General features: G+C 53.1%; 2 protein-coding genes across 3 annotated transcripts in view; one reads left to right on the forward strand and one right to left on the reverse strand.

Annotated features, from left to right (window-relative positions):
• LOC132078984 (NAD(P)(+)--arginine ADP-ribosyltransferase 2-like) overlaps positions 1-18,882 on the reverse strand; it is a 348,971-nt gene that overhangs the window by 218,743 nt on the left and 111,346 nt on the right. The window lies entirely within an intron of this gene.
• The window catches only part of NRBP2 (nuclear receptor binding protein 2), a 35,998-nt gene continuing 34,711 nt past the window's right edge, over positions 17,596-18,882 (forward strand). For both annotated transcript variants that reach the window (XM_059477901.1, XM_059477911.1), the window contains exon 1: positions 17,596-17,944. In XM_059477901.1, the coding sequence (XP_059333884.1) occupies positions 17,828-17,944 (117 nt within the window). In that variant the 5' untranslated portion in view covers positions 17,596-17,827. The remainder of the gene's footprint in view (positions 17,945-18,882) is intronic.

The following is an 18,882-nucleotide window of genomic DNA, read 5'->3' on the forward strand; positions in this document are numbered from 1 at the left end:
CCAAATCCCAGCAGGGCCCTGCACCCAGGCCCTGTGCAATGAACCCCAAATCCCAGCAGGGCCCTGTGCAATAAACCCCAAATCCCAGCAGGGCCCTGCCCCCAGGCCCTGTGCAATAAACCCCAAATCCCAGCAGGGCCCTGCACCCAGGCCCTTTGCAATAAACCCCAAGTTCCTGACCTGGCTGCAGAGATCTCTCATCTCCGTCTGTCCCGACTGTCCTACCCCCCGTGAATCCTACAGCCAGGACCCCATTCCCCTGATCCCACATCCCCCTGGGGCTGCTAAGCCCACCCAGCCTGTCCCTCCTGGTCACCCCCATGCCACGGTCTCCGTGCTCAGCTGTTTGTCCAGGGGCTGTGTGTGCAAACCCAGGGCACACAGGGAATATTTCTGTGTCTGTTTTGGGGCATCCTGACCCCCAGGGCAGCACTGACTTTTGTTGGGAAGGGTGAAAGTTTGACAAGAAAGTCTCACAGATATGTGTGCTTAGCAGAAAGATATTTAAATGTTGAGTCTGATGAAGGAATAGAGGTGGAAGCAAGTTTTGATATAGAAAAGAATTGCTGAGCCAGTCTTACTGGCTAACCAAGGAGGCAAAGGGTGTGTTAGTTAGAAGGGGTTTTTATGCCTTAGAACAAAGGATAAACCCACCTCAAACAAGAAGATGTTTTTAGCAAACAGGAAGATAGCACAGGCAAACAAGTCAGCAAAGTTGCAAGTAGAAAAAAGGTCTCAGAATTTTCCACTGCAAGAAAACTGAAAAACAAGTTCTAGCTTAAACTATAATGTACTAATTTTTAGTGACTGGAGAACAGTAACATGAATATGGTAATTACAGTAGTTATGATAGACTGTAGATAAAAATTAAGGTATAGGTTGGTTCTACTGTACTAAAATGCTCAGCAAAGAAAAGTATATAATGCATTGTAACCAAAAGAAAAGTCTATAATGCATTGTGACCTAAACCGAAGGGTCTCCAGGCCTGCCTGCAGCTGGAGCTGACAGCTGTGGGCACAGCTGTTGCCCACAACACTGGGCTGCTGTGACACCTTGGATGGAATAAACTGCATTTTGTATACAATAAACTGCATTTTGCATGCAATAAACTGCATTTTGTATACAATAAACTGCATTTTGTATGCAATAAACTGCATTTTGGAGAGCTGCCTGGAGTCCCGCATCTCTCATTTCGACTCTTACAGACTTTCACCCTCATTCCTGGAGAAAGTCTCCTGGACCTCAAGATAGACTGGAATCCACAAAAATGTGAAATAGATTATAGAGAGCAGTGTAGGTGTATCACTTGCGGAGAAATTGAGGTTTTGGGATTTTTAGTGTGTTTGGGTGGAAGTAAGATGGAGGGCACAGGGTGTCATCCTGAGTTTCTTCTTCATGCTTCTTCCTTCTTCTCCATGGGTTTGGGTGGTATTTTGTAATTGGGCAGAAAAGTCCCCATTGTGGGCTCTGTGGGATCAGTTATTGGATTATAAGGGAAAATAATCCAGGTGTCAGTTCTTAATTGGACACTTTAGTCTTAAAAGCCCTTGTACCAAGAGATTGTTGGCCATTTTGTGCCTTCTAATGAAAAGCTGCCAAACTCACAGCAGTGAGACTGTTTTACTGATAGGAAATAATAAACACCTGAGTCTGAACATGGATTACTGTCTCAGGTGCCTTCAATCCAGCCCCAGAGAAGCCACGGCTGGTACTGGCACAGCTGAGGGCATGACTGTGCATTCGGGCTGCCCCTGATGGTGCCGTGACTTCCTGCAGCCTCAATGTCACCCGGGCCAGCCCTCTGCTCCCCTGCTATTTATTGACAGAGCAGTTGATAAAATATTCCATTTGTTTGGCCCTGAGAGCCCACGTGCTCCCTTGGAGCTCCCCTTCCAGCCAGGGGAACAGAAATTTCCTTTTTGGCTTTGCTGCTGCTGCTGCTGGGATCTGGTTGTCGCAAATTGTCCTGGTTTGTCCCAGCAGCACAAAGAGAGGTCTCAGCAGAGGAGCCCTGGGATCTCCAGCACCTTTCCCCAGCCCCAGAGGTCACACCTGCCCCCAGGTGTGACCCCAGGTCTGTCTGCTGCACCTCTCTCCATGAAAGGTTTGACCTGGAACAAAGATAAAAAGGAACAAACCAGGCCAGGTTATGAGGAACCTTTGTCCGGTTTTACACTGAGCTGGTTCCACGTCTTCATCTTAATCAGAGCTCAGGAAGGTGTTAAAGGTTGTTGGGACAGGAATTGCTGGGATGTGAGAGCCCAGAGTCCTCTCTGCGTGACAGCCAGGAGAGGCTCCTGCAGCCCAGAGTCCTCAGGCTGGGGGTCCCGGTGTCCTTGCTGCTCATCCTCCATGGGTGGGAGAGGTTCTGACAAAGGGGTGGCAGGGATTGTCCCCTCCTCAGCTCCCCAGAGCTGCCCGTCCCATCCCATTATCCCATCATCCCATCCCATCCCATCAGCCCATCCCATGGATCCCATCCAATCCCATTATCCCATCATCCCATCCCATCCCATCCCATTATTCCATCCCATCCCATCCCATCCCATTATTCCCATCCCATCCCATCCCATTATCCCATCATCCCATCCCATCCCATCCCATCCCATCCCATCCCATCCCATCCCATCCCATCCCATTATTCCCATCCTATCCCATCCCATTATCCCATCATCCCATCCCATCCCATCTCATCCCATCCCATCCCATCCCATCTCATCCCATCCCGTCCCATTCCCATCCCATCCCATCCCATCCCATCCCATCCCATCCCATCCCATCTCATCCCATCCCGTCCCATTCCCATCCCGTCCCATTCCCATCCCATCCCATCTCATCCCATCCCATCTCATCCCATCCCATCCCATCCCATCCCATCCCATCCCATCCCATCCCATCCCATCCCATCCCATCTCATCCCATCCCACCCCATCCCACCCCATCCCATCCCATCCCATCCCATCCCATCCCATCCCATCCCATCCCATTATCCCATCCCATCCATCAGAGCTCTGTGGAGCACAGGGAATCCTCCCAGGGAATGCTCTCAGGGAATGTTCCCAGTGAAGGATCCCAGCAGCTGCAGAGGGCCGGCGGTGGCAGCAGGAGCTGACACAAACCAGGTGTTGTCCTTTGTGCGTGACAGCCACAGGCAACGGGCACAGTCCGACAGCTGTGCACAAAATGCAGGCATTCTGTTCCAAATTCCAGCAGCTGCACCCAAAACCCAGCCAGTCTGCCCCAAAACCCAGCCAGTCTCCTCCAAAGCCTGGCCAGCCTGCTCCAAATTCCAACAGCTGTGCCCAAAACCCAGCCAGTCTGCCCCAAAATCCAGCCAGTCTCCTCCAAAGCCTGGCCAGCCTGCTCCAAATTCCAACGGCTGCGCCCAAAATCCAGCCAGTCTGCTCCAAAATCCAACCATCTGTCCTGTAATGATGGTCCCCAGGTGTCCCTCAGCCCATGGTGGTGGTCACCTGATGTTCCTCAGTGGTGCCCTGCTCGTGGTCTGTCCCTGCCCTGCCCACACTCTGTCCGTGTTCTGTCTGTGTTCTGTCCGTGCTCTGTCCGTGTTCTGTCCGTGTTCTGTCCGTGTTCTGTCCATGCCCATCCCATGCCCCACTCCTGGCACAGCCTCCCCATGAGCTGCCCTCAGCTGCCCCTGCTTGTGCCCCCCTCCGGGGCCAGCCGAGCCTCTCTCCCTCCCTTCCTGATTTTGGCCACCCCTTTTTTGGCCACCTCCAGCCTGTGAATAACGTCAATTACTTGTTTTTAAAATTTTAGAAGTGGTTATAAAAATAGCAATATAATTAGAGTAGTAATAATTTGGACAATTTGGATTAGGACAATATGAGAGAATAAAAACAAAGAGTTACAGACAGTCTGGTTACCTCTTTCTGGACCCCCGTTAACAGAGGATTAACCCTTAAAAGCAACAGCCTGTTGCATATTCATACACCTCATCCATGATGCATAAATTCCATTCAAATACAGGATTCTGTCTGGTCAGTGTCAGCTGCTTCCTCTGGATCCCGACGGCGTCTCCAGGGCTGCGTGAGGCAGGAAGAAGTTCATTTCTTCTGATAATGGAGCAATAAATTCTCTTTCTCTGAAAGATTCAGGTGTCCTGTGGCTGCTATCTCGGTGTGAGTCCTGTCTTAAAAAACGTATCTGACATAGCATAGTTTCTATTTTAACGTTTTTTAATACATTTTTATAATTTTTATTTTTTTATAACCTACAACTATATTTAACACACTACTTAAGAGAATTAACGCAGCACAACTTTCTAACACAGCACATATAACATTTATTTTTAATATTTGCCAAAAGCCAATGATGAAATCCGCATTTTCCGCAGTCTGCTGTCCCCGTCCCCCGGCTCCCAGCCTCACCCCCGGCACACCTGGCTGCCGTCCCGCGGCTCGCAGCGCTCCGGGAGGAGCTGCGGACGCCTTTCCTGCCCGGGGCAGGGCTGGACGAACAGACGGATGGCTCTCTGAAAAATGCGCATTGAATGATTGGTTTTTTTGAAAATATTCAAATTATTATTGTTTGTGTTATCTTAAAAAGTTATGCTGCGTTAATTCTCTTAAGTAGTGTGTTAAATATAGTTTTATGTTATAACAAAATGTTAAAATAGAAACTATGCTGTGTAAGATACGTTTTTTTAAAGAGAGGACTCTCACTGAGATAACAGCCACAGGACACCTAAATATTTCAGAGAAAGAGAATTTATTGCTCCCTTATTGAGTTCTTCTTGCCTCGCTCAGCCCTGAGGAGCCATCAGGATCCAGAGGAAGCAGCTGACACTGCCCAGACAGAATCCTGTGTTTGAATGGAATTTATGCATCATAGATGAGGTGTATGAATATGCAACAGGCTGTTGCTTTTAAGGGTTAATCCTCTGTTAACGGGGGTCCTTTTTCGGGCTTATTTTGCCCAGAAAGAGGCACCAGGATGTCCGTACTTCTTTGTTTTTATTGCCTCGTATTTTCCTAATCCAAACTGTCCACATTTTTATTACTCCAATTATATTCCTATTTTTACACACATTTTATTACTATTAAACTTCTAACATTTTAAAAATGAGTTATTGGCGTTTTTCCCAGCTCTGATCCCGGTGCTGGGTTCCCACTGACCTGCACCTCCAAATCCGCACACCTCAGTCACCTGCTTACAGGAATGTGCCCCTTGGTGACGGAGTGGCAAAATTATCTTTTGTCCCCTTCAAAAGGAAAGAAGCCCAGAAGTTTCTCTCCTCAATCAGGTGAAAAAGCAATCTCTTTTGTCCCCTTAAAAAGGAAATACACCCAGAAGTTTCTCTTCATTAGGTGAAAAGGCATCTCATAGGCCTGAGGGACTTCACCTCAAACTCAAGAACAGCCAATTGGGCAGGAGCCAAAAGGTCCCGCCTGGGCAATTTCCTAGAAAAATAATAGAACAAAGAAAATAATCACTTTTGTGAGGTGTTTTACCAGGGGCAAGGAACTCTTGTGTGACTGTGTTCACAGGGGTCCCAGGATGAGGGAAGAGACGAGGATCTGACTCCATGTTTCAGAGGGCTGATTTATTATTTTATGGTATATATTATATTAAAACTATACTAAAAGAATAGAAGGAAGGATTTCATCAGAAGGCCAGCTAAGAATAGAAAAAGAAAGAATGATAACAAAGGTTTGTGGCTTGGACAGAGAGACCCAGCCAGCTCACTGTGCTTGGCCATTAATTAGAAACAACCACACGAGACCAATCACAGATGCACCTGTTGCATTCCACAGCAGCAGATAACCATTGTTTGCATTTTGTTCCTGAGGCCTCCCAGCTTCTCAGGAGGAACAATCCTAAGGAAAGGATTTTCATAAAACACGTCTGTGACACTCTTGCACCTGGCTCAGTTTTTCTCTGTTTGTTATTTTGCCTTTTACTATAACCTTTTTGTTTCCAGCACTGCCACAAAAGCTATTCTGCCGATTCTATACCTCCAAAAATCCTGCTGATTTTCTGCCTCCAAAGGTAGCTGAGCTATCTCAGGTGTGAAATAGATCTCCAAAAGCTTGTGAGACCTGGCTGGAGGAGGCTCCTGTGTCACCTGGTGGCACCTGCTGGCTCCAGGTGATGCTGGAGGTGAGTAGCTGCGGGCAGGGCAATCACAGCTCAGGGAGCTCAGCCACACAAACCAATCCCTCAAGAAATAAACAAGGCAGGAGACTTTTTCTCCTTTTAATGCCTTTATTAAGAGTGACCAGCTCAAGGTTGGGAAGCTCAACGGGTCTGCAGTTTCTCTGTCGATCCCAGGGTGACTCAGAGGAGGTGGAATGTGCAGCTTTGTCCACTAAAGGGCTGAACTGGGGATCCCATCCTCACAAGAGTGGTGGGGATATACCCCATGTTACCACTGTTGGCTTTTGCAGTCTCGTGGTCTTGGTTCCAGCTGAGGTCTCTGCTCAGGGCGAGGGGCAACAAAGGTTCTCAGCATCTCTGCAGGGTCGGTACTTTGTTCCTCATGTCCAGACATCACTCTGATCTCTTAATTCTGTGTTGGCTCGTTGTTTCGGGGTCTTTTCGGTGAGTTTGGTGGGGTGCCTTCCCATGGCATGCTGGTTTCGAGGTTATTTTGCATGCCCTCTGATGCAAAACCATGTCCCCTCTGTCCGAGGAGAAGGGCTACCAGCTTTAGGCAGGGCCTTACTGATAAAAAATGAGCAATTACTGAAAATGACCAGTGATTACAATAACATACAGGCAGAACTCCACCTTGGCAGCCACTCGTTTAATTGGTTCACACTGCAACCTTTTTACAAAAAAAAATGGGTAGCCTTTTTTTACTCATAACGCCTCAGAGTGCCCGGACAGACAGACGGAGCAGCAGCAGGATGCTTGCCATGTCCACAGAGCCGCTTTGGCACCCAAACCTGGCACCTCGGCGCAGAGCGGGCTGTGCAGCAGCAGCTGCAGCACATGACAGCCCCGCAGCCCGGCCCCATCATCAAACACGGATAAAAATAAGCACGAACCGAGAGGGGCCCCGGGCTGCGAGAGGGGAACGGAGGCACGGGAGATTCCCCCTGGGCCGGCTGCTCCTGGCCCCGCGGAGCCAGCTCAGGAAAGGGCTGGGGGTCCTGTTCTGCTGCTCCTGGAGTGCTGAGACCACCGTGCCAGCTGGGGCTGGGGGCTCCTGATTCTCCTGGAGTTCTGAGACCACCGTGCCAGCTGGGGCTGGGGACTCCTGATTCTCCTGGAGTGGTGGGACCACCGTGCCAGGGGCTCCTGCTACTCCCGGAGTGATGGTCCTCTTACGAGCAGAAAGGTTGTCCATTTTTTAAAGGTTGCAGAGTTCACAAGCTAAGCCAATTGCTGCCAAGTTGGAGTTCTATTTGTTGTTAGTAATGTCATGTTGTGATCCCCTCTTGTTGACGGTTTTCCTTTAATTGCCTGTTCCTGATGGTTGGAAATTCCCCTTTGTGGGGTATCCCCCTGCTGCTTCCTGGAAGGTGGCACCCGGGACTGTGAGGAGGAGGTGACATCGGGGTGCAAATGAGGAAACCCCTCACCAAATCTAGCAGGAAAAACCCTTAAAAACAATCAGCCACCGTGGAATTAGGAGATCGAAATGATGTCTAGATGTGAGGAACGGAATCCAGTGTCGCTAAGACCCTTTTTACCCCTCACCCTAACCTAAAAGATGTCGGCTGGACAGAGGACTTTGAATGTCAAACCAAAAAATGAGGAATCTCCTGGTGCTCTCGTGAGGATGGAAGCCCCAGCTCTGCCTGCAGACCAGCAGACAAAGCTGCATTTTTCCTCCTCCTCTGTGCCGTTCCTGGGAGCAGCTGTGACGTGAGCACGACCCCATCGGTTCTCCCCACCCAAGCTGATTTTTAATAAAGGCATTAAAAGGAGAAAGATCTCCTACCCTGTTTATTTCAGGACCACCATGCCAGGCAGGGCTGGGGGGGTCCCACCGTACCGGGCTGTTCCCCCCAACCCCAGGGTCTGCAGAGGTGCCAGGAGGGGTAAAACAAAGTGACCTGGGAGAGGCTGGGGAGCGGCCACGGGCTGTGCCAGCTCAGGGCACGTTCAGGGGGATCCCCAGCTGGGACCTCTGCTAAATAACGAGGAGTTATTACAACCCTTGTTAAATAATGAGGAGTTATTATAAACCCCGTTAAATAGTGAGGAGTTATTATAACCCTCATTAAATAACGCCAGGAATTATTATAACCCCCATTAAATAACGGCAGGAGCTGCAGGGTGGCTGCATAGCCCTGTGGGGTCACCCCTGCTCACCCCAGGTGTGGGGTTTCGGAGCCCCTGCACAGCCCAGGTGTGGGATCACACTGCTCACCCCAGGTGTGGGGTTTCGGAGCCCCTGCACAGCCCAGGTGTGGGATCACACTGCTCACCCCAGGTGTGGGGTTTCGGAGCCCCTGCACAGCCCAGGTGTGGGATCACACTGCTCACCCCAGGTGTGGGGTTTCGGAGCCCCTGCACAGCCCAGGTGTGGGATCACACTGCTCACCCCAGGTGTGGGGTTTCGGAGCCCCTGCACCGTGCAGCCCTGCAGGGTCAGCAGCACTGGGAGCTCCAGAGGTCCCCAAACCTGGAGGGATCCGTGCCCAGGGCACCTGGGGACAGGGGAACAGGGTGACAGGAGGACAGAGGGACAGGGAGACAGGGTGACAGGAGCCCCAGCTCCACCCTCCGAGGGGTGACAGGGGTAACAGGGGTGACAGGGGGACAGGGGGACAGGGGTGACAGGGGGACAGGGGGACAGGGGGACAGGGGGACAGGGTGACAGGAGCCCCAGCTCCACTCTCCGAGGGGTGACAAGGGGACAGGGTGACAGGGTGACAGACATGGCAGGGTGGTGAGAGTGACAGATGTGACAGGAGTGACAGGAGCCCTGGCTCCACCCTCCGAGTGCCCCCTGCCCCTGCCTTGCAGACAGAACTCGCCCCCAGCAGCAAATCCCAAATCCCAAATCCCAAATCCCAAATCCTGCCCGGCCTCCCACGTGCCCCAGCCCTGGATGGAAACCAAAACCTGGAACTTTAAACCCATAATCCCCGTGCTGAGATCCCCCAGCTCCTCAGGCAGGAGCTCCAGCCTGCTCCTGTGCTCGGGGCAGCCAGGCAGGAGCTGGCTGTGAAAAATGTGGATTTTATTACTGGCTTTTTCAAACACTAAAATGAATGTTATATGTGTTATGTTAAAAAGTTATGCTGTGTTAATTTCTGTAAGTAGTGTGTTAAATATAGTTTTAGGTTATGCAAAATGTTAAAATAGAAACTATGTGTGTGGGATATTTTTTAAAGAAAGGAGTGAGGTACTCACACCAGATAGCAGCCACAGCACACCTGAAGCTTTCAGAGAAAAAGAATTTATTACTCCCTAATCAGAAGAAATTAACTTCTTCCTGCCTTGCTCAGCCCTGAAGAGCAGTCAGGATCCAGAGGAAGCAGCTGACTCTGCCCAGACAGAATCCTGTGTTTGAATGGAATTTATGCATCATGGATGTGGTGCATGAATGTGCAACAGGCTGTTGCTTTTAAGGGTTAATTATCGGTTAATGTGGGGCCTTTTTCGGGCTTATTTTGCCCAGAAAAGGTACCCAGACTGTCCGTAACTCTTTGCCTCTATTGTCTCATATTGTCCTAATTCAACCTGGGGATTCCCAATGGAAATGGCCTGCGAGGGGCTGGTGAAATGTCACGGACATGTTTTACGAAAAATATCATATTTTATGAAAAATCCTTTCGCTAGGATTTTTTCTCCTGAGAAGCCGAGAGGCCTCAGAAACAAAATGTAAACAATAATTAACATTATAATAATTAGTAAAACAATGGTTATCTGCTGCTGTGGAATGCAACAGGTGCATCAGTGATTGGTCTCAGGTGGTTGTTTCTAATTAATGGCCAATCACAGTCAGCTGGCTCGGACTCTCTGGTAAGTCACAAGATTTTATTACCATTCCATTCCTTTCTCTTCCTTGCAAGCCTTCTAATGAAATAATTTTCTCTATTCTTTAGCATAGTTTTAATAGGTAATTTTCTTATAATATAATATATATAATAAAATAATATATCATAAAATGTGATATAAATTTGTATTAAAAATAGTGTATCATAAAATATATAATAAAATCATAAATCAGCCTTCTGAAACATGGAGTCAAGATTCTCATCTCTTCCCTTGTCCTGAGACTCCTGTGAACACCACCACACTTGGTGACCCTGAGTGAAGAAGAATTACACATTTGATGACCTTGAGTAAAGAAGAATTCCAGATTTGATGGTCCCAAGTGAAGAATTCCAGATTTGGTGAACCTGAGTGAAGGAAAATTCCACATTTGATGACCCTGAGTGAAGAAGAATTCCACATTTGGTGACCCTTGAGTGAGGATGAATTCCACATTTGGTGGCCCTGAGTGAGGAAGAATTCTATAACTGGTGACCTCAAGTGAAGAATTCCACATTTGGTGATCCTGAGTGAAGAAGAATTCCACTTTTTTTTTTTTTTTTATGGCCCTGAGTGAGGAAGAATTGCACATTTGGTGACCGTGAGTGAAGAATTCCACATTTGGTGACCCTGAGTGAGGAATTCCACATTTGATGACCCCCAGTGAGGAAGAACTCTACATTTGGTGCCCCTGAGTGAAGAATTTCACATTTGGTGCTCCCGATTGAAGAATTCCACATTTGGTGACCCTGAGTGAGGAATTCCACATTTGATGACCCCCAATGAGGAAGAACTCCACACTTGGTGCCCCTGAGTGAAGAATTCCACATTTGGTGACCCAAATGAGTGAGGAACACTGCCACAGTGAAGGAAATGCAGCACCTCCAGGGCACGGGAGCCATGGAATGGTTTGGGCTGGAAAATCCCCCGATCCCATCGTGCCAAGCTGTCCTCAGGCCACCCCTGACCCTGTCCCCACGTGCCACATCCCCAGGGCTGGTAAATCCCCCCAGGAATGGGCACTGCCCCCTGCCCTGGGCGGCTGTGCCAGGGCTGCCCAGCCCTTTCCAGCAAGGAATTTTCCCAAAATCCCTCCCAAACCTGGCACAGCCTGAGACCGTTCCCTCATTCCTGTCCTGCTCCCCGGAGCAGATCCCGACCCCCGGCTGTCCCCTCCTGTCAGGGCGTTTGGGGGTGAGGAGGTCTCTCCTTCCCCACTGTGAAAAATGCGCATTTTATCATTGGCTTTTCGCAAATATTCAAGTGAATATTAGATGTGTTGTGTTAGAAAGTTATGCTGTATTAATTCTCTTAACTACTGTGTTAAATATGGTTTTAGGTTATGACAAAATGTTAAAATAGAAACTATGCTGTATAAGGTACTTTTTTTTAAAGAAAGGATTCACAGCAAAACAGCAGCCACAGGACACCTGAAGCTTTCAGAGAAAAAGAATTTATTGCTCTCGTATCAGATTAAACAAACTTCTTCCCACCTCTAAGGCACTGTCAGGATTCAGAGGAAGCAGCTGACACTGCCCAGACAGAATCCTGTGTTTGAAGGGAATTTATGCATCATGGATGAGGTAATAGCAACAGGCTGTTGCTTTTAAGGGTTAATCCTCTGTTAATGTGGGTCCCTTTTCATACCCTAACCCTAACCTTAACCCTTATTTTGCCCAGAAAGAGGTGCCCAGACCGTCCATAACTCTTTTTCTTATTGCCTCATCCAATTGTCCAAATTTTTATTACTCTAATTATATTACTACTTTTATAACCATTTCATTACTATTATTAAACTTTTTAAAATTTTAAAAATAAGTGATTGGAGTTTTTCAAAACACTGCCCAGACAGAATCCTGTGTTTGAATGGAATTTATACATCATGGATGAGGTGTATGAATATGCAACAGGCTGTTGCTTTTAAGGGTTAATCCTCTGTTAACGTGCGTCCTTTTTCGGGCTTATTTTGCCCAGAAAAGGTACCCGGACTGTCTGTAACTCTTTGTTTTTATTGTCTCGTATTGTCCTAATCCAAATTGTCCAAATTTTTATTACTCTAATAGTATTCCTATTTTTATAACCATTTTATTACTATTTAACTTTTAAAACTTTAAACCCCAGCTCCGCTCCTGCCCCTGGAGCTGCTCCAGCCCTTCCGTGCCCTTCTCCTCACGAGGGAGAGGCACAAACCTGTCCCGGGGCTGGAGGTGCCTCAGCAGGGCCAGCACAGGGGGTTATTGCACTGTGGATGGGACAAGGCAGGGGCTGCGGCTCACCTGGGCACACCTGGGCACAGCTGGGCTCAGCTGGGAACACCTGGGCTCACCTGGGCACACCTGGGCACACCTGGGCACACCTGGGCTCACCTGGGCACACCCGGGCTCAGCTGGGCTCACCTGAGCCACATCTGGGCACACCTGGGAACACCTGGGCTCAGCTGGGAACACCTGGGCACACCTGGGCTCACCTGGGCACAGCTGGGCACACCTGGGCTCTCCTAGGCACACCTGGACACACCTGGGCTCAGCTGGGAACACCTGGGCTCACCTGGGCACACCTAGGCACACCTGGGCACAGCTGGGCACACCTGAGCTCACCTGAGCCACATCTGGGCACACGTGGGCTCACCTAGGCACATCTGGGCACACCTGGGAACACCTGGGCTCAGCTGGGCTCAGCTGGGAACACCTGGGCCCACCTGGGCACAGCTGGGCACACCTAGGCACACCTGGGCTCACCTGGGAACACCTGGGCCCACCTGGGCACACCTGGGCTCAGCTAGGCACACCTGGGCTCACCTGGGCTCAGCTGGGCACACCTGGGCGCTCTGTTGTGGAACTTCCAGCTCCAGGCAGGCACACCTGGGGCTCGAGCCCACCCTGCCCGCCCTGCCCGGGCCCTGCTCCCTCTCAGTGACAGTAAAATAATTTAAAATCACAAAATCCGGAGATCTAGAAGGAAAGTCAGGCTTATCAGGCCCTGGGAAATGTTAAAGGTGGGCCCTGGGGAATGTCAGACCTTTGCTGGGTCATGTGAAGCTGCACCTGTGAAGCCAGTAAATGATAAATGAGATAATTGCCAGGCGTGATTAGATATAATTATTGCTTAAAGAATCATGAGGAACTGTGTCAGGGGTTTGAAGGGGATCATGAGAAACCCATGCTCAGATGAAATCAATGTGTACAACAGAACAATGCAAGTTTAATAATTAATATGTAATTATATAATGATAAGGGTATAAAAATGTGTTCATCCCAAACCCATGGCGGGGCAGATTTTGGTCTGTGCACCCCTGACACCCAGAGCTCTCCAATAAAATATCCATAAAGTGTTAATTTACAGGTGATTACAGAGCCCTTTTATCTGAACAAGTACTGAATACCCAAAATAGAAATACATATTGATAACCTTGGTACATCCCATTCCCAATATGGATATTGATCTATGGATTTTGATATCCAAAAACTCTCTTACAGTTTAAAGTTAGAGAGTGTGTGTTTATTGTGGGATAGCTCCCAAATACACACATCTCAATTTACAGGTGATTACAGAGCCCTTTTATCTATACAAGTACTGAATACCCAAAACACAAATACATATTCATGACTTTGGTACATCCCATTCCCCGCTTCCCATGCTAATTAGTTCAAAAGGTATTAATCATGGCAATTAGTTCAAAAGCCATTAAGCATGCGCAGTTTGTTCCTTGAAATGGGTCGGGGGTCCCTTTCATGGGGAGGGGTCCCGAAATGAGAAGTAAATGAAGTCTTCTTCGTTCTGGCCTTTCTACCTTTTCAATGCAAATCTGACAAATGAACCCTTGGTAGAACTCCCATTGCCCATGTTCAATTGTTGTCAGAACAGAGGAGGCCACAATTGTCTTACGTTCCTGTGAAAAATGCGTATTTTATGATTGGCTTTTCGCAAATATTAAAATGAATATTATATGTGTTGTGTTAGAAAGTAACGCTGTATTAATTCTCTTAAGTAGTGTGTTAAATATAGTTTTAGGTTATAAAAATTGTTAAAATAGAAACGATGCTATGTAAGATACTTTGTTTAAAAGAAAGGACTCGCAGCGAGATAGCAGCCACAAGACACCTAAATCTTTCAGAGAAAAAGAATTTATTGCTCCATTATCAGAAGAAATGAACTTCTTCCCACCTCGAAGGCGCTGTGAGGATCTAGAGGAAGCAGCTGACACTGCCCAGACAGAATCCTGTGTTTGAATGGAATTTATGCATCATGGATGAGGTGTATGAATATGCAACAGGCTGTTGCTTTTAAGGGTTAATCCTCTGTTAACGGGGGTCCTTTTTCAGGCTCATGCTGCTCAGAAAAGGGTACCTGGACTGTCTGTAACTCTTTGGTTTTGGTGTCTCATATTGTCCTAGTTCAAATTGTCAAAATTATTATTACTCTAATTGTATTATTTTTATAACCATTTTATTACTATTAAACGTTTAAAACTTTTTAAAAACAAGTGATCGGCGTTTTTCACAGGAGCAGCACAAGGAGCCGAGCAGGGAACAGGCTGTGCTCCAGCTCCTGGCAATGCACAGAGAGGAGCCCCTGGAGCCAGAGGCTGCATCTGCGTCTCCACTTAATGGCCCTCAATCAATTTCCCTGCCGCAAATTTGCCTAATGGCTTTTTAAAATGCCTTTAAAATCAGCTGCGAGCGCCCTGTGGCAACGAATTCCGCTGCTATCACACGGAGCACCCACACCAGGGAAAAGCCAGAGATTTCCCTGCTCCCAGCACTCACCTGCAGGCACGGCCAGAGATTTCCCTGCTTGAGCACTCACCTGCGGGCACAGCCAGAGATTTCCCTGCTTGAGCACTCACCTGCGGGCACAGCCAGAGATTTCCCTGCTCCCAGCACTCACCTGCGGGCACAGCCAGAGATTTCCCTGCTCCCAGCACTCACCTGCGGGCACAGCCACAGATTTCCCTGCTGTGAGCACTCACCTGCGGGCACAGCCAGAGATTTCCCTGCTCCCAGCACTCACCTGCAGGCACAGCCAGAGATTTCCCTGCTCCCTCTGCTCCACAGCTCCATGGGGCTCCCTGCTGCCTCCCTGTGTGGAGTGACACACCTGGAGGGGGCAGGTAGGACAGGTGAGCTCACCTGTGCAGCCCAGCGAGCAAGGAGGGAGCTGCAGAGGGGAGGACAGGTCTGGGACACTGAGGAGCCTCTCCCTGTACCCTCCCCGTGCCCTCCCTGTGCCCTCCCCGGGCTCCAGCCCTGCCCGGCCCCAGCCCAGATGCTGTCCCAGCTCAGGAACTGGTTTCACCTGTCCACACCTGTGCCACCCCTCCCTGTGCCACCAGAGCCAGCACTGCAGCCCAGCCACCCAGAAACTTTAGTGGATCAGCAAACCCTGCCAGGGCATTGCTTATCTGCTTATCCCTTTTGGGGATGCTGGAGGTGGTGAAAGGCAGGTCCAGGGGTCAGCCACGGCCAGGAGGGGCCCACAGGGGTGCCACTGAGTCAGACACAGCCAGGAGGGGTCACAAGGGTGCCATCAAGGCTGGGAGAGGGTCACAGGGGTGGCACCATGGAGAGTTGGAGGCAGACGCGGCCAGGAGGGTGTCACAGAGGCGGCAGTGGGAACTGGAGTGGGCCACAGCCGGGAGATGGTCACAGGGGTGCCGCTGGGAGCTGGACAAGCTGCAGCAGGAGGGGTCACAGGGCTGCCATCGGGGCTGGGCGGTGGCCCCGGGGGTGCCACCGGGAGCTAGCAGAGGCCAGGAGGTGGCCCCGGGCTGCTGCAGGGCTCTGGGGATGGGGACGGTGCCTGGGCGTGGAGCTCAGTTTGTGTTTGGTGACAACATTTCCATCCCTGGTCCTTGAACTCATTCCCAGAGTCTGCCGTGATAACAACCAGGGGCTGGCACCCCTTCCAGCCCTGCCTGGCACGCAGGGGACACGATGACCCATCCTGGGAGCCCCTGGCACACAGGGGACACGGTGACCCACCCTGGCACACAGGGGACAAGGTGACCAACCCTGGGAGCCCCACCTGGCACACAGGGGACACGGTGACCCAGGGACAGCTTCTGGCACACAGGGGACATGGTGAACCACCCTGGCAGCCCCGCCTGGCACACAGGGGACAAGGTGACCAACCCTGGCAGCTCCGGGCACACAGGGGACACGGTGACCCATCCTGGGAGCCCCTGGCACATAGGGGACAAGGTGACCCATCCTGGGAGCCCCTGGCACACAGGGGACACGGGGACCCATCCTGGGAGCCCCTGGCACATAGGGGACAAGGTGACCCACCCTGGCACACAGGGGACAAGGTGATCCAGGGGCAGCTCCTGGCACACAGGGGACAAGGTGACCCACCCTGGCACGCAGGGGACAAGGTGACCCAGAGGGAGCTCCTGGCACCGGGCACCGGGCTGGAACAGGGGCTGGGGGGAACAGAGGGACCTGGTGGGGGCCCAGCGGTACCTGGTGGTGGCCCTGCAGGACATGGTGGTGACCCAGGGGGACCTGGTGGTGATTCAGAAGGACATGGTGGTGACCCAGGGGGACGTGGTGGTGGCCAGCAGGACCTGGTGATGACTCAGAGGGACATGGTGGTGGCCCCCACCAGGACACACCTCGTGCTCCCTTGTCCCGTGCCAGGCCGGGATGCTGCGGCCATACCTGCCGTGCCCTTCCCGTGTCCCCCCCTGGCCCCTCGGTCACCCGGAGCAGCCGCAGCCCGCAGGGGGAGGACGAGCCCGAGCCCGCCAGGCGCCAGCGCAGCGCGGAGAAAGGGTGGGACGAGGGCTAAAAGTAACTGGAGACGGCCAGAAAAAGAAAAAACAAACAAACAAACAAAAAAATCTAACGAGCCAGAGAGTTCCCGGTGGAACGAAAACATCTGCTGGGCGCCGGGTGGGGGCTGGTGCGGAGCTCTGGGTGCCCGGGGCCCGGCCAGGGGGTCCCGCAGAGCCCCCGGTACCGGAGCGGGAGCGGCTCGGGAAGGGGCCCTGGCAGGGAGGGACCCCCGAGATGGGGGCGGCGCCGGGGGGAGCGCGGGCAAGGCAGCCCCAGGGGCACGGGACGGGAACGGGGCTGCGAGGGGGAAACGGGAACGGGGCTGCGAGATGGTGAACGGGAGTCCGAGGGTGGGACGGGAAAGGGAACGGGGCTGCGAGGGGGGGACGGGAACGGGAATGGGGCTCCGAGCGGGGGGATGGGAACGGGGTCCGAGGGTAGGATGGGAACGGGAACGGAGCTCCGAGAGTGGAACGGGAACGGGAACAGGGCTGCGAGGCGGGGACGGGAACGGGGATCCGAGGGGGGAACGGGAACGGGTCTCCGAGGGTGGGGACGAGCCCCCGGGCCCCGGAAGGGAGCAACCGGCGGCTGCTGGCGGGGCAGGACACGGACACGAACCGGACGGCCCCGGGGCGGGTCGAGCCCGGTGCGGGGTGCGGGGACTATCGGGGATGCGGGAGCCCCTCCGGGGATGCCGGAGCCGCTGCCGGGGGTGCCGGGGGTGCCGGGGGTGCGGGAGCTGCTGCCGGCGGTGCGGGAGCCCCTCCCGGCGGGGCGGGGCGTGCGCGGCCGCACGTCCGGAGCGGGGCGGGACGAGCCCGGGCCGGCCCCGCACGGCACCGGCAGAGCGCGGCGGGGCTCGGGGCGCTGCGGTGCCGCTCGGCTCGGCTCGGCTCGGCTCCGGTTCGCCCCCTTCGGCTTGGTTCCGTTCGGTTCGGTTCGGCGCGCATCAGCTCGGCTCGAGGTGGTTCAGAGTGGATCGGTTCGGGTCGGATTGGATCGGATCTAAGCGGATCGGGTCGGTTCGGATCTAAGCGGATCGGGTCGGACTAGAGCCCAGCACAGCCCGCAGGGCGCGGATCGCGGCGGGGATGGCCGTGCCCGAGCCGGACGCGCGGCTGGCGCAGGAGAAGGAGGAGGAGAGCGAGGAGGAGAGCGAGGTGCTGGAGGAGAGTCCCTGCGGCCGCTGGCAGAAGCGCCGCGAGCAGGTGGGACCGCGGAACGCCGGGCGGGGGGAGGCCGGGGAGGGGACGGGGGTGCCGGGGATGGGGATCCCGGGGATGGGGATGGGGCCACCGGGCAGTGCGGGGCACGGCGAGGGCCGCGGCCGGAGGGCGATGTGGGGGACAGTCCCCGGGGACAGCCGGAGGAGCGGGGAGCCGAGCTCGGTCGTGCCCGACTCGGGCTGTGCCGGTGAGGAAAGCCGAGCTCGCCATGCCACAGCGATTCGTGTCTCGGTATGAGGAGCCGAGCCCGCCGTGTCTCGGTGTGGAAAGCGGAGCCCGCCGTGTCTGGGTGCGGGCTGTACCGGTTTTGGAAGCCGAGCCCGCCGTGTCTCGGTGCGGGTTGTGCCGGTGAGGGGAGCCGATCTCGCCGTGCCCAGGGAGCCGATCTCGCCGTGCCTGCCGTGGGGAGCCGATCCCCCCGTGCCCCGGTGCGGCTGCTGGTGCGGGCTGCAAGGGCTCACGTTTCACCGTGCCCTGCTCTGGGGTGTCTGGGGCAGGAGTCGGGCTCACCGTGTCCCGGTACCGGAGGCCGAGCTGGGCTCGCCGTGTCCCGGTGCCGGGTTCCGGATGCCGGGCTCGCTGTGTGAGGCCCCGGAGCTGGGCTCGCCGTGCCCCGGTGTGGAGAGCCCCGGGTCAGTCCAGGCCCGTCCCGCGGCCCCGGTTCCGGTGGGACCGGCCGTGCTGGGCAGCCGGTGACCGCCCTGCGGGGCCGCTGGAGGCTACCGGAGGGTTCTGCTGGTCTGGGTCCCGGAGCTGTGCCCGGTGCCAGCCCCGCAGGTGGCAGCACGGTGACCCCGGAGCTCCTGCGGGAGCCGGTCACCGGTGCTGGGTCGGGGCTGCCCTCAGAGCCCACCCCGGGGCTGGAGAGCGCCGTTCCTCCTCTCCAGAGAACGGCTCAGCTCATCTTCCTGTGCCAGGCT

Source organism: Ammospiza nelsoni, chromosome 1 (assembly GCF_027579445.1).
Source record: "Ammospiza nelsoni isolate bAmmNel1 chromosome 1, bAmmNel1.pri, whole genome shotgun sequence".
Lineage (NCBI taxonomy): Eukaryota > Metazoa > Chordata > Aves > Passeriformes > Passerellidae > Ammospiza > Ammospiza nelsoni.